The sequence below is a fragment of the Gymnoscopelus braueri genome (assembly GCF_963280865.1).
Source record: "Gymnoscopelus braueri genome assembly, chromosome: 8".
NCBI lineage: Eukaryota > Metazoa > Chordata > Actinopteri > Myctophiformes > Myctophidae > Gymnoscopelus > Gymnoscopelus braueri.
The window spans coordinates 29,926,407-29,942,040 of record NC_137609.1 but is presented as its reverse complement, the minus strand read 5'-3'; the positions used below and the strand labels follow the sequence as shown (position 1 = coordinate 29,942,040).

Sequence of the window (15,634 nt, the reverse complement as noted above, 5' to 3'; positions counted from 1 at the left end):
ACAGGGATGAGTGATGCGAGCCAGACAGTCAAATACATTAATCCCCTTGATTAGGAGCGACCGCTGGTCTTGTGCTGTCGTTCCCGTCTCGTCTTTTGTAATGAGAAGGGAAGCTGAGCTGACATTATGTGGGTGAGATGAAAGAGGTACACTGCAAAACGCGTACTGTAGTAAAACAAAAACTAAACAAAATAAAAGTGTTGTTTACACCGCGTCCGCAAAGTCCTACTGTATAAAATGATTTCACGAGGTCAAATTAACCCGGAACGTCATACATTTACATTTCTGCTTGTAATTTCATAGACAACTGCTCGTCTAATAAAACCTGTAAACAAAATGTGCAAGCGTACGTGTAAACACTGTTTTACTACTGAGGGAGGCATTCCACTGTGTACAGCACACCAACATCTTGGTGTGTGTGTGTGTGTATGCACATGCATGCATGCGCGTATGTGTGCATAAACTGCTAAGTTATTGTTTGATTACAGCTACGGCAATAAAATAACGACACCTTTTTTTACTGTACAAGAAGCGGCAAGCATTTGTTCATCAGCTCATTAAAAACAAGTTATAATACAGATTCTTTTATAGAACAGACAGGAGGCTGCATGCCGCTAAAGTACCTCGCGTTTAGTTTGAACGAGCGATAAGAGAGACTTGTGCACACTCACACACACACACACCTGCCTGACGGACGGCGTTTTATAAAGCTCATCAAGGTACAATTGTGCTCGACACACACCTTGCGGCCCATAACACCTCCAACACACACACACACACACACACTACTCATGTGGAGGGTCTCTCTTGGCTCGTGAGGACTTTCCTCAAATCAAACACGAGGAATAAAGGGCAATACTGTCATTCCTGGTACAGCGAGCTAAAGTCGGTTCATCACTATTATTCTAACCATGTGCGATTCATTCCGTCCTTATTGTTTCAAAATGCTTCAATATAAGACAATACAGGCTTGTATTGATCAGCTCAAAATATGTTCCCCATTGTCTCATATTAATCTTCCATTGTTTAAAGCCACAATTCCGTCTGTCGATGGACCCAACAATAGAGAGAAGAAAACAAACCCATTAGCCAAATTTCCCAATATTGACTTATAGCCTTCTGTCCCTTTGTGTCTCTCTGTCCTGGGTCTTCTCCAAGCTAACCTCTCTGCAGCAGACAGCTTAAAGCTCAGAGTTGCGATAAAAATAAAAACTTTACAAAAATGTTAGCACTGTACAACACACTGACACTGTAAAAAGGATGTAAAATGCCTCTAGACAAAGAGAGCGTGGAGCGCAAAAATGGAGGTACGAGGTGATCAGTTTTTTTTTCCGTGGAGGTCGAGTGCTTCTCGCGAGCCGCCGTGATCTTGTATCATCATTGTCATCTGTACGACCTCCAAATGTTTCCTTCTTTTACGAGTCCTGCGTTCTCTTCCTGTCCCTTAATTTCATGACACGTGATGTCATCACACGCAGTTCCGTTCTCGTTTGAGTTTCTTTTAAAAAGTTTCTAAAATCCTTTCTTTTTTTACGTCGTCCTTTGTTTTTTAAAATGTATTTTTCTTTTCTTTTTTTAAGGATATGATTGTATTCCTGTGAGGTGAGAGACGGTCGCGTGATGATTCGGTGCACAGGTGCATTATGGGTCCATGGTGATGATGTCACACATCGCGGGGGTGTGGGAGGGGGCCTGGGATAAGTGTGCTCTGAAGGATCAATGGCAGCAGGCTGTTAGCTGGGGTCCGGGGCCCCTCCCACACGGCGTTATCGTCCACAGTGCACGTGAGTGCACGTCTGAGTGTGTGTCACCACTATCTCTACACCGCTGACACCTGTTCATCTGAAAAACAAAAACATAAATAAAAAATCTTTAGGAGGAAGAAAAACGCATCCACACAGTTTCGTAACATTGTTACGCACAGCAACCTTGGACATTGCGTGTTATTCTATTAATTGCGGAAAATGTTGCAGAATGAAACAAAACAGTCATCAAGTAGTGAGGGTGATTGTGTTCTCTCAATGTTTAGTTCATTGGCCCAGTTTGATGTTTTGCTATCCTGGAGCCACATTAAAAAGAAGAGTGCCAAAACCCTAAACAGTGGAGGACAGTATACATACACACACATACACACACACACACGAAGAGTAGCCTATCGTCCCTTAGGAAAAGTGTGTGCTATGAGCGAGCCTCCTCATTCCACAGGCGGTAGTCTACTGCCTCAAAACACTGCAACATACAGATGATGCAAAAAATCGCATACAAATCGAACCTGGTCTGAAAGAAATGAAAAGAATGTGTCATTAGTCAGTGGGTAAACGTGACTGACACAATGTTAGGTCGAAATCACATGTTCATTTATAACATTTCTGGCTTATAAGCAAATCATAAATATATCGCAAAAGTCCACTTTGAAAACATCAAACATGCATAAAAGAGGCACCTACCTGTACAGCACACACCTAAATCTGAAAACAGATTTATGTGCACAGTTTATCTAGTACCAGACTACAAATCATCTTAAGGTGAGCAGTACAGTAGCTCATAATGGATGAATAACGGGACATTGTTTTTTTGTAAGTAAATCTTTAAAAATGGCCCTGTCAGTCTTAATCTTAAAAGTCGTACATCTTAGGTGTAAGAGTAATTCATGAAGCATTTTCAGTCAGCAACATGTCAGGAGCAGTCGAGAGGACTTTTAAAATCACTAAGATGTTAACATTCCTATCAATAAAATTGGATAAAACATTGCGTAACCTCACCTAACTGAAATGAACCCCCCCCCCATTTAGTCATTATGCAAATGTTTTGTCACAGCAAACTCTACAGTTACACTACAGTTAGTCCTAGGCAGAGCACAGACAATCACGTGTTCCTTCTGACACGCGTGATATCCACCAGAAGGATGTATAACGCATGCGAAGCTACATGCTATACATGCTATACGCTATTGTAATACGGCACACACGTACATACCATCCTCACTATCGGCTAGCCCCGGAGGCGGCAGGCAGACGCTGGGCGGCCGCGAGGGACCCTGCGCCTGCGTGGCGCCTGGCGTGCGGGCCTCATGCAGGTGATGGTGGTGTTGGTGGTGGTGGTTATGGTGTTGGTGTTGGTGGTTACCAGCCAGCCTCCGAGCCTCCGCCAGCCCTCCAGCCGCAGTGGGGCTCTGCAGCAGCTTGCTCCTCTGCATCGCCACGCTGTAGTCTGGGGGTCGGAGGTGGGGAGGCCTGGGAACACCTCCTCCCTGCCCTCCTCCTCCTCCTGCTCCCGCCGCTGCTGCTGCTGCTGCTGTTGTTGCCAATATTACTCCGTCTGTGAGGCCCAGGTCCCCCAGAGCCAGCCCCTGATAGCCTGGAGGAGTGGGAGGAGGGGCTCTATAACGCTCATCCTTGGCGGGCGAGGTGATACAGTACACTGGATGGACGGACGGACGGACGGGATTGACGGGACGGATGGAGGTGTTTGGAAAACCAAGGAGGGATTGTGAGGGAGTGAGGGACAAAACGGGGTGAGGAGGAGGAGTGAGAGAAGGGTGTTGAAATAGGGATTTTGGATGGGTGGGGTTGGGGGGGGTGAGAAACAAAAAACGGAAGAAAATAAATCAATGTGATGTTTCACAAACATGACATGTGACCATGAACGTGCCAAATAATAATAATGCTAAAAAAGTAATACATAATGCAACAAGGGATGGATGGCCGCAGCAGAAAGACAAAAACACTGGCGTATACCCTTAGCCTGAGCGCACAAAATGTGCATAAAAATGCCACAAATTAGCAGACAAGCGTGTGTGTGTGTGTGTGTGTGTGTGTGTGTGTGTGTGTGTGTGTGTGTGTGTGTGTGTGTGTGTGTCTAGTTTTCTCTTGTTGTCTAAATGAATATACCCGCCTCCCGTTGCCATTTTGTGGATGTTCTAATCTAAAACATAGTTTTACCTTTACCTTTCAGTTCCCCTGAAAGGTAAACATGTAACAAGGAATACTGTGCTGTGGTCAAAGGTTTGATAAATAAATTAACTAAGTTATGACATTTGTCCTCCATTTACTGGAATAACAGAAATGACTAAAACAATAGAACACGACAGTAGTGAGATAATTTAAGCTTAAGCCAATTTATACCTCACAGCACGAGAGAATCTACACAGCACCAAACTTGTTTCATTTATACTGTGTAGTACGACAGTCACTTGCTGAAAATATATTGTATATTTCGATTTTGTAGCTAACGCTTTGCATCGTGTTAATGGAGCATAAATTACGCTTTAAGGTCCTTACACACAAGGGGCGATGGTTTCATGCGATTAATTTGCACGAAATAGTTTTTTTGCAATGTTGTTTGTGTTATCAGTACATCTGCACAGAATGCAATTAGTACACGTCGATTTTTCACCACAAAAGGCATCAACCTGTATGAATTAGGCTCCAATTTTATGAATAGTTTTGAAATTGCCACCGATTTTTGGATGGTTTATTTGTCACGCCCCTGCTGTGTAACAACCTTTACTCTACCACAGCCATGTGCGTGCGCACACAAACACACACACACACACACATCATGCCACACTGAAAGTACACACTTAACACTGAGATGAAATGGAAACACCCCGTTACACGCTGCCTTTGCAGACGGTGGTGGGGACCCCCTATACTGGCGACCCCGGCCCCTCACCTATCAGGCCCTTCTCTGTGCTTGACGTCACTGTTTTGTAGGCGGCTGCGGCGGCGTCTGCGCTTTGCCGTCCGTCCTCGTTGCTGTTGGGGGGCGAGGCGGAGGTCTCCGAGGCGTTGCGGCGCTTTATCGTCCCGTAGCTCCCCTCGTACGTGTCCGACAGCGAGCCGGACGACGCCCAGCTCTGCCGCGACAGCTGCGCGCCGCCGTCCACCGTCGAGTGGCGCCGGGCGGCGGGGTCATCGTCGGACGCCGAGGAGGTCGTCCGCATCAGCGCGGCGTCCACTTCCTGGATGGGGCCGCTCAGCTGCGTGTGCCTGAAGCCTCCCAGGTGTGCGTGCGCCGTGAGCGGGTGCGCGTGCACGCCGTGGTCCCACGGGCGGCAGGAGGAAACGGGGAGACTCTGGAAGGAGTCGTGGGAATTGGAGGAGCAGGATGTCCAGCTGCCGCGCCCGCTGTCGGCCACAGAGTCCAGCGAGGTGTGGTCGGGAGTCAGCTCCTCCGTGGAGATGGAGGAGGTGAAGGTTGAGCCGCGCGTCACGCATCCCCGGGCCGAAGATGACGACGAACTGGAGGCAGAGAGGGAAAGAAAAACATACACAGTGATGAGGAAGAGTGATACAGAGGAATAGTATTCAATAGTATTCTAGTACTCTACACAGGAACACACACACTGTTAAACTTTGCATGACAAAAGTTATAGTGAGGTCATTATACAGCGCAAACTATGAGTCAAGAGAAGTGATGGAGATGAGTATAATATAATTTATATATATTTATATATAATAGCGAGAGAGCTGCTATGACAGAGGTGAAACAGGTAAAGGAGGTGATAGTAAAGGCACATCCACGCACCGACAAAAACACGACATGCAGGAAGACAAATGAAAACAGAGCAAAGTTCAGTGTCAAATCCAACCCGCTTGTCTCCAGACAACCTTCAGGTTGTTCTGCCCTTTAGATAAATGACGGTGCGAGTCCCCTGCCGATCTCCAACGGCCAGCAGCCCAACAGCTTTATTTCACTGTGAAACTGAGGTCGATTGAGACGCTTAAAGCCTCATTTATTCTCTGTACCACGGTGTCGCTCGTTGAAAAAAAACGGATTATTCAATCTGAATATCAGATTGAATAAGCTGTCATTTTCTACGCTGGAGTATAAATGAGGCTTTAGTCACAGCTTTGTACGTCAAAGTCCCTTCTCTCCCGAAATCAGCATCGGAGCTTGTTAGGGATCAGTTTTGCTGTGTGATTTATCGCTGCGTCCGGCAATGAAACTTTTTCCTGCTCCTCGCCTGCTTTTCATAAACCTAAACAGTTTGATTCACTGTCACAGTTTTACTGGGGGAAAAACCGGCCACTCAATGAAACGAACCGTATTTCATTAACAGGTGGACGCCATATAACAATGCTGCCAAGGTGATATAACACCCGAGAAACAGACAGATTATTGCATCCAGCGATAGTTTATGTTTCTCCTTTACGAGGACGGAGCAGCCCGATCATGGAAGAACAATAAACAAACACCGCACTATAAATAAGCCTGTTGTTTACTCGGCCAGATTAAAAAGCTGTCCGTGTTAATAAATAAATAAGTAAACAAATAAATAAATAACTAAGACAGATAGACTGTGTTGTTACTGCAGAAAGGAAGATGCCGCACAGTCAACGAGGGACGCTAATAAAATCCTGCTGCGTTTACGACTCCTGCTCTGGGGGCTTTAATGAGGAAAGGACATAATTGGAACCCAGCTGGGAGAGAAAATTGGGGGTGCTTATTGTGGGGAGGAGGGGGGGGGGGGGGATTGGTTAGGTGTTGGAATGAGTTTGTGTCTGGTAGTCCTTATGTTGTCCATGGACCATTGGGAATAATTGTGTTTGTGTATGTGTGTGTATGTTTGTGTTTGAGTTTAGAGGCGTACAGATTGCTGATGACGCTGTTTGGTCTCGTAACAGCCAGGCAATGAGACCACCTTGCAGATATGCTGAATAAATCTTTAGCTCTATTCTGGGGTGAAACATTTGCCGAAAATAGCTGATCTACAAGCTTGTAGATCAGCTCGTAGCAAGCTTGTAGATCAGCTATTTTGGGTGCAGAGATTTGGTGTAGAGGGGGAAAAAAGAGCGGACCAAGGACAGAGCCAACTCAGCTTTACTAAATATAGATAGAGGTTTAAGTGGTTAAAGTTAAGCTAACCATGCTGAATATCTGTGACATTGGGCTTCTGACTGTATATCTGTCTTCCTTGGTGATGATTAATGTATATATTGTAGCTTGTTGAACTTTCAGAAGGTCAGGATAACCACAGATGGAATTTGAGCATGCGGCTCATGTGATCTTTGCCCTCGCTGGTTCCTTGGTTGGCCACTGAGAATTTGTGCGTTTGTGCTTTGTGTTGTTTTCACCCAGCAGTAGCAATGCACTTAATTTAAATCATACTCTTTTGTCCTAAGGTGTGTGTGTGTGTGTGTGTGTGTGTGTGTGTGTGTGTGTGTGTGTGTGTGTTTGTGTGTGTGTGTGTACCTTTGCGTGTATGTCGACAGCTGCTTGTCAGTATATGTATCAGAACACCTTCTGCTGTGTTGCTTACTTTAAAGTTAGAATTACGGAGTGCGCATGTTTGCTTGTTAACAGCTGGTTGTACTGTGTGTATCTGTGTACTTAAACATGTATAAAGTGTGTGAGAACCTACTACTGTACATGTCCTGCTATGCAAACAGCCCCGAGGTGAAAAAGGTGACAACATGTTGTTTTCTTTCGGGTCAGGTGTCACACAATTGCCCTATTTGGGTTCAAAAAGGTGACTGTAGCTGAAAAGTGACACTTTTGCATGTCTATGGACAAATAAACAACCTGCAGGTATGTACAGGTATATTACCTTGTGCTGGGCTGGCTGCACTCAGCGTGCATCATAGCCATGTTGTCTGCGGCAGCGGCAGCAGTAGTCGCGGTGGTGAAAGCAGATGTTGTAGCCGCAGCTGTGCAGGTCCTGCTGATACTGTTGCACCTCTCCTCTAACCCGGGGGCCGGCACCGAGTCCACAGAACAGATGCTAGAGCGAGACGAGATCTCACTGTGACTGGAGTCGGACAGGTTGTCTGCTTTACCGGCTGGCAAGAGGGCATAGCCTGGGGGTGTTGAGGGGAGAGGAGAGGTGAGGCAGACAGAAGTTGTAATTTCGAGGTTTTCTGTTTCTGTTTGACAGCCGAGCAACCGACACAGGCCATGCTGGGAATGGGAAGTGACAGAGGGAACGGGTGGTGGTGACGGAATCTTTTACTATTGCTGATGGGATTTCATACATAGTATATGTGAACTTCTATGAGATGTGATGGAATTTGCAGTGATTTGTAAATGTTGGGAAACCTTTGAGAAAAATGACAATTCTATTTTGTTTTTCTTGACCGCCAAAGGCAGTGATAAACACCGGATGTTGTCCGTCTCTTGCACACGCGGGTCAGTATTTAAAGACCCACTCAAAACAAAAAAAGCACTCACTGAAAACTGGTTTGCCACAGCTCATGCAAAAAGATGGTGTGTGATGTCACACACCACACGCCAATCAAAGCCTCATCAAGGACAAGCATAAACACTAGGTATGCACGCTTATACATGTATTCATTCAGCCTCTGATTGGACAATAGACCAACATGGGGCAGCCACGTTAGTCTGTCGTCCAGTCAGAGGTTGCAACCATTGCATTAATGCTTTAGAGATATGCAGAGTGCAATTAACCACCAGGGTTTTCATGGGTAAGATTGAAAAACACAACCACACAAAAACAAGATTTGTGGGGGAGTGGGTCTCCTGAAATCAACAAAGTCACAAGACCTGGGATGATGTTGGCATAGGATATAGTGTACATAAGATCATGTCATTATGGAAGATGTCCCTTGTATCTTCTCTGCAGCAGGCAATCCGCGAGTGCAGGTTGAGATAAAAGAAGACAGCCAGTATGTTTTCACTTAAGAAGCCCTGCAACAGTGGTGGAGCAAAGGTTTCGTCCTCCATGGGCCATGATAAGACAATCACAGCTACACTACCTCCAAGCTGTTACACCAGTGTTATAACTGGTCTCATCATGGAAAGGCTAATGACAGGTGTGTTTTCCACGTCTGAAGAGGCATTCTTTAGCCAGGTTCCACCGCAGGACCTTTTTCTATACTGCCCTCCAAGCCATACATTGGGGAGCTCTAAAAATGCTGACCAGACCCCAAATCTCTTTCTCGCCGCACCACCAACAGCAGGGCCTTGGCTTCCATACAGGATGCCAGTACTTACAGACTGGGACACATGCCAGCCATGGAGCCATCTATTGACTCATCTGTTGGATGACAGATTACTTTCTAGAGAAGTGTTTTGATGAAGGAGCACGCATAGGCCGTGTGTTGGAAACTGTCTTTCCAAGCCAATATTAGCCCCGTCCAAGTCCCTGTAATCCTCTGGCATCCAGCAGCATCAGTGATCCATCTCTCCAGGTGTTCGCCCTTATGACCAGGGGGCTTTGCAGGCTAATATCTACACTAACAGCAGCAGTTTGTCTACTTACAGGGACCTAAAACCCTATTAAGACAGCGGCTTCCACAAGGTTACGACACCAGCTGCCATCTTGTCCTGATGTCTACCTAAGGACCTCCCGCCTCAGACGCAGAGGGGTTGGAGTCTGGGTATTGCCCCTCCTATGGACCCAAAGGGCCAGGCCCCGAGGGCCTGTGGCCAGCTGTTAGGGCTCATCTCCCAAATCAAAGGCAACCTTCACCAGGGCATGTTTTGGTGAGAAATATTTTCGGCCTGGTATAGGGTTCATGGATAGGTGGGTACCTATCCATGAGATCCTTGGCTGCGATTTAAGCCAGGCATAGTAGAGTGGATAACCAGACTGTGGGTTTTCACACTCTGGTGACCTGGTTTCTTTAAGGAGCTGAGCGTTGGAACTTCCCACAAGCTGTCAAGGTTCCGTCATGGGACCTGCCTCTGGTGCTGGAAGCCCTTTGTCTCCCTCCTTTGAGCCTCTGGAGCAATCAGAGGTGAAGTGGTCTTCAGCAAATGTTGCTTTCATTCTGGTGATGGCATTAGCAAAGCGTGCGAGTGAGCCTCACGCCTTGGATGGCATAGGGGTGGCACTTTGGCCTAATCCATCATTCTTCTCAAAGAGGGGTTGACACTGGCCTACTCTAATGAGATAATTTAGCAGACCGCTTATGACCCCTCATGCCTGCAAGATGAGGAAGCTGATTCAGCATAACGGCTCTGCCCTGCGAGGGCACAGCCAGCAGTTGCATTATATACACGTCACTGCTGGCTTTCGCCACTCTGACAGCTTGTTTGTATGCTATGGGGACCATTGGAAAGGTCATGCCTTGTCCAAACAGAGGATTGTTGGGGTAATTGGGGAGACTGGGACAATGCCGCAGTTCGGTATTCCATTAGGCAAAAGTACCTGGTTCTTTTTTAGTATGTAATGTGATGTGAAAACACTGCAGACTACTGATTGGTCAGAGAGTATTGTCACTAGCGTCATGGTGTATTTGCATCAAGACAGACTCCCTTACACTGCATGGAAACTCCCGAATGCTGTTTAACTTTTTAACTAGATATAAATGTGAAGTGAATCAGAACTGAGCAACTGCATGGGCAAATTTTCCACCTAAAATGTTATCAGAAAGGTTTTTGCCGGACTGTACAGTGAAACAGAGATAGTTTTAATAGCGTAGTAGTGTTAGCATCAATTTGTACACATGGATTAAAGCAAAATAACTCACTATCGCTGATTCCTAAACAATTATCACAACATGTAACATCATGATGTTTTAGTGATATCGTTCCTGCTGTTCTACATACTGTCAACAAGGAGAAGTAATCACAGATTGAGGCTTTAACCTTTGCTTTTATATGAAACATCCGAGACTATCAAGATTTTATGGAAGATAAATAGCCGTCACAGACGAATTGAGAGCTTGTAGATCAGCTATGTAGCGAGTAGCGACTGAGAACTTTAATCCATGTGTACATTTGGGGAAACCTAAGAGAAAAATGTCAGTGCAGTATAAACCAGTTCCAATTTATTGGAAAGACAACAAAAACTAGAACACAAACAAAATACTTGGTTAAAGTCACATCACGAACTTGGTAGGGATTCTTGGAGGGGAACTAAACTCTAGGTCACTTTAGTGACTTTGCTGCCATCTGAAGGTTAATAATCTGAAGGCACACAGCTGCAGCTAATGTATTAATTAGAAACTCAGTGTTTTACATGTAGGTATGCCAATGAGAAAGTTTTGGCAATACTATTGTCATGATCACATTCGCACACCTAAATATAATACACTTATAAAAAAAAGAATTAGCAGCAGCTATAATGCTGCTTACATCACAGTGGACCAACATCAGCCAACCCCTTTAGATTATTTTTAACCTGTAGATGGCAGCAAACTCTCAATTTGCTTAGGGATTAGTTCACCTTTAACAGAACTATGAATCCTTTCATTTTGTTATTGCTCTGTTACTGTATACAACGTCAGTAGACCATGTAGGCGAATTAAGAGACTTAGCACATGCAGATAGAGCGTGCTGTGAGCCATCCTGACATTTGTTGCACTACTAGCGTAACTCTGGCCTTTAGTAGAATAAGTCTGTTTAGGAGACACACGTATACATTACGTCTACACATTTGTTTAAAATAGCCACTGGTCTCCATGTAAGAACAGAGAATAACTGTGAACGGACTGAACTTATTATAAAACCAACAACTATTGAACTATTCAATAACATTTAAAACAATACTCCCAAGTAAAAATGAGGTAGTCTATGTACAATAACACCATTCAAAACAGGAATCATCAATTATTTTCTTTTTCTACCGTAACTGCATAAGAATGCAGATTTCACGGTTCAATGCACTTTCAATTTCAAGTATTTTAGGAGCATTTGTCTTCATCCTCCATAAGCTTTATATCTGTAAACAAGTTTCTTGAGCAGTTCCTCTTTTTGCTACATTTGACTGTCGATGGAGACACATTTTCAAAAAAAAACAGAGCAATATAGAAAGCAAGAACAGATGGAAGTGGAAAGGCAATGTAGGGCAATATCTTTGTGTATCTGCTCTGCAACCTAACCCCTTGAACCCTAGCTGGGAACCCTCTGGACAGGGGTTTTTGAAACACCTGTCTCTTACTTTTTAGAAACACTCCCTGCCCCCGGTCTGCACCACTCATCTATAATAAACTCTGGATTGATGACCATGAAACTATGTGAAGCCACTGACTGCATTTTGGAATTAGTCCCTAATCAATAACACTTATTATACATTAAAAAAGCAAAATAAATTAAAATAACTCTGATAGACTAATATCTAGCCCTATCATGTAAATGTTACATATTTGTTTGTAAATGATTAGATTCAGATAATCAGTTTGACTGCCTAAACCTAACCTGGATCGATTAGCAACAGATGAATATTTTATGACAATACCCACTGTTATTGACAGATAACCATCCTAAATACAGCCATAGTGCTAAATATGTATGATACAGTACATCACACATTATGAGACATAACAATTTCTCCTAACGTTGTTTAGTTATGTTTTACAAATCCTGTTTCATAAAGGTCTCACAACTGTAAGCTGTGCATCTGGCCTCACTCTGTTTAGGGCAAACCAATATGGCCGCCAAGTGGCTTCAACCTCAGTGAACGCGTCCTAACAATTTCCAAGCCACTGAACGAAAAACATCACCCCATGGCTGTGATTGGCCGAGACGCCCCTAATGCACAATGCCCTTGTCTCAGCAATTTGTGTTCACTCAACAAAACATCCTGCGCAATGTGCACAGCTCGCCTCAAGGCCTTGCTGTCTGTGTGGCCGTCTTGTTTTCAAATGATTAAACAAATTGCATGTACGCAGGACGTTTAAGTGAACCAAAACGAGTGCTCACCAAAATTGCTGAGACAATGACAATTTAGTCTCTGCAATTAGGGCCATCTCAGCAGATCACAGCGAGCTTAACGAGCTCGGGCTCAACTAGCTTGGGGCTCAGTTAGCTTGGGAATCGCAATGACACATATATTATTACGTTCTTACATTAGTCATGCAGAGTATTACAGATCAGTGGCCTCCACCTTGCAAATGTCAAAGTGTCTTTTAACATGTTCTTCCCTGGCTGGGATGTTGTTTCATTGTCCCTCAATAAATCGTTGTTCTTTTCTTTTCTTCTATCTCTCTCTCTCTCTCTCTCTCTCTCTCTCTCTCTCTCTCTATCAAAAAAAATCTGTGAAATACCACCTGCTGTCCTGTTCTTTGACGCCCCCCACCCAGTCCAATGTAATCAATAATTCTTTCCTTGACCGATCGCACAATTGAAATCGATTAGGTCTCTTCTCTGTATTTGGATCTGCAGAGCCAGAGGAAGGGGTTGGGGCTGACCGACCTCCGGGCTCTCTTGGGGGAACAGGGCCTCATCTCCTCCTGTCCATCCCCAGCTTCCAGGGGGGGCTTGACCGCCACTAGCCTCTCTCTTGAGCGACTCCGCTGCCTCAGCATCCTGAACGGTGACCCCAACCTTTTGCGGAGGGAGGGCTGCGGAGGTCTAAGGGGGCTGCCCGGATCCCCCCGTCCTGGGCTTATGGTCAACTGCGGCTGGGGAGGAGGGCAGGCAAGCCTGGGCCTCAGCCCAGGTTCTTGGCAGAGGGACCGGCGGCGGGCCACGGGAGTCATCCTCCCCGGCCGGCCTGTCCCTCTCTGGGCCAGGCTTCCTGGTCTCGCCCCTAGCAGCACTTGATCGGGATCTCCCTGGGGACAGAGGTGGATCTGAGGATCTCCCTGCTCTGAAGGAAACAAGCCTGCCTCTATCTCATTCTCAACCCCTCTTCTCTCATCCCCCACTTCCTCCTCCTCCTCCTCATCTATTCTCTCCTTTCCTCTATCCTCTTCCTCTCTCCTGTACTGGTCTCGGCTGTGCTGTCTGGTCATCAGTAGGATCCTCTTGTGGAGGAGACCCCCACCTATGCCGTAGCTGCGCAGGCTGACAGCCTTGGTGCTGGCGTCGCTGGTCAGCGAGGACGACGAGCCCGATAGGTTCATCTGGCTGGAGTTCTGCGACTTGTGCACGCCCCCTACTGGTGGAAGGAGGGATGAGGGACGGCAGGGACGAGATAGAAGAGAGAACGGAAACAGAGAATACTTGTAAACATGCAACATGGCTCACTTTTTTCTATTTTAATATAAAACATCCATCCGTGTAATCTTGACTAAATTTCATAAAAGTCGTTTTTCTCCATTTTCTGTGAAAAAGGTTATGTCCTGTGGATCAGACTAGGCCTAATTGCAATTATGATTGTCATAATCATTTCCATGTTGAAAAATGTTCATACATTTTCAAACATTAAATATTCCAGCTTGTGGCTATTTCCACTATATTTTGAATTTTATTCAATAATATGCCCTATTTTGGCCATAGCACATTGTTTATTTTGATTATTGGCATCGGTCTTTGTCGGTCATTTCTTTGTATATTTAAGTTATTTGTCATATCTGCCCAGTGCAAATTTTGTTAACAAAGCCTGAAGAAGGTCTATTGACCGAACCGTTGCTTAAGTGGTTGTGCATTGTGTAAGTGGTCATTTTATTATGACCACCACCTTAAAGCCAAACAGAACTGTAATGCCCATTTCTGTTCCAATGTGTTAAAATGCCCAAAACACAATTAAATCATTAGTCACAATTATTTGTATGGCAATTAATCGATCAAGTAACATTTCATGTTCAGACCTTTGCGTGGAGAGCCCTGTGGAGACACGGTGGGGCTGGAGTGAAGGGAGGAGACGGTGGACACGGTGTCCTCACACGGCCTCTTGGAGCTCCACTCCTCTGCTGAGCTGACTGGAGGCTTCTTTATTACCTGGGGAGAGCTGGAGTCTGGGGAGGGAAAGCGATCATAGCAAGGTCACAGCAAGGTTACAGAGGAGTGAGTAGTGCAACTATGACAAAAAGGTAAATTCGTTTCGTGTCCATACAGACATATCTGTTGTACGCAACTCTAAAACTGAACTGGACTACAGTTATGGACTTTTGGTCTTCTAAGAATCTTTTTAATAAAAACAATGAAACATTTGAAAGGTCTTTACACACCGGGAGTGATTTTGTCTTTGTGCGATTAATTTTTATTGTGTGTGTCATTAGTACATCCACACAGAACGTAATTTAACGTGACTTAATGATTTTCACTGTGAATGAAAGTTAACCTGTATCAATGAGGCATCAACTATGGGAATAGTTTGATGTGAAATATTCCTCTGATGCCTTTTCGAGTTGTTTATTCGTCGCCCTCCGCGGTGTGCAAAGGCCTCAAAACAAACAGGAAGAGAAGATTGTCCCGATATTGAGCAGCAGCACTTGGGAGATTATTTACCTGTTTTGTTTGTTGTTTTTTGTGACCATTAACAACACATTCCATGCCAGAGGTTAATATCATAATGTACTCACCAGTGCCAGCGTTTTATTGTTGTTTTTTTGTTTTTTTCATGTCGCCACAGACCTCGCTAAATAAGTTAAAAGTGCGCGTTCATTTGGTTCTAAACACACAGGGGATCTGTGTGAAACGGCCAGCGAAAACCTTTTCCAAATCCGAGCCGCCATCTTGAAGATACAGCGGTGAACGCTAAACAGTGATCAGCGAGGAGAAAAACAACAACCGAGAAAATCGAGTTTTAGACAGGATCCCAGACAGGAAGCGGATACGATCGAAAAAAACGGAACCCGAATAATTCTGTTTCCGGTCTTCAAACCGGAACCGGAAATGGATAAAAAAATTCCGAAAGTGCACCTGGGGAAAACTCTACGCGAATCGGCGGTTCGCGTAGATCTACGCGATTGGCACGCTGCGGCTTTAAATAGGTTCGCGTAGATCTACGCGATTGGCATTCAATGTGTTAAAATTCTGACTAGAAAGTACAATTCCTGGT

The 15,634-nt window shown here is 45.0% G+C and overlaps 1 protein-coding gene across 3 annotated transcripts in view; it reads right to left on the bottom strand.

Annotated features, from left to right (window-relative positions):
* Window positions 1–1,660: 1,660 nt before the first annotated feature.
* rapgef6 (Rap guanine nucleotide exchange factor (GEF) 6) overlaps window positions 1,661–15,634 on the bottom strand; it is a 233,921-nt gene continuing 219,947 nt past the window's right edge. For 2 of the 3 annotated variants that reach the window (XM_080435375.1, XM_080435377.1), the window contains 6 exons: window positions 14,442–14,588; window positions 13,676–13,789; window positions 7,553–7,802; window positions 4,675–5,243; window positions 2,977–3,420; window positions 1,661–1,842 (listed from right to left, as the gene is read on the bottom strand). In XM_080435375.1, the coding sequence (XP_080291501.1) occupies window positions 1,820–1,842; window positions 2,977–3,420; window positions 4,675–5,243; window positions 7,553–7,802; window positions 13,676–13,789; window positions 14,442–14,588 (1,547 nt within the window). In that variant the 3' untranslated portion in view covers window positions 1,661–1,819. The remainder of the gene's footprint in view (window positions 1,843–2,976; window positions 3,421–4,674; window positions 5,244–7,552; window positions 7,803–13,675; window positions 13,790–14,441; window positions 14,589–15,634) is intronic. The other variant, XM_080435376.1, reaches the window with a different exon arrangement.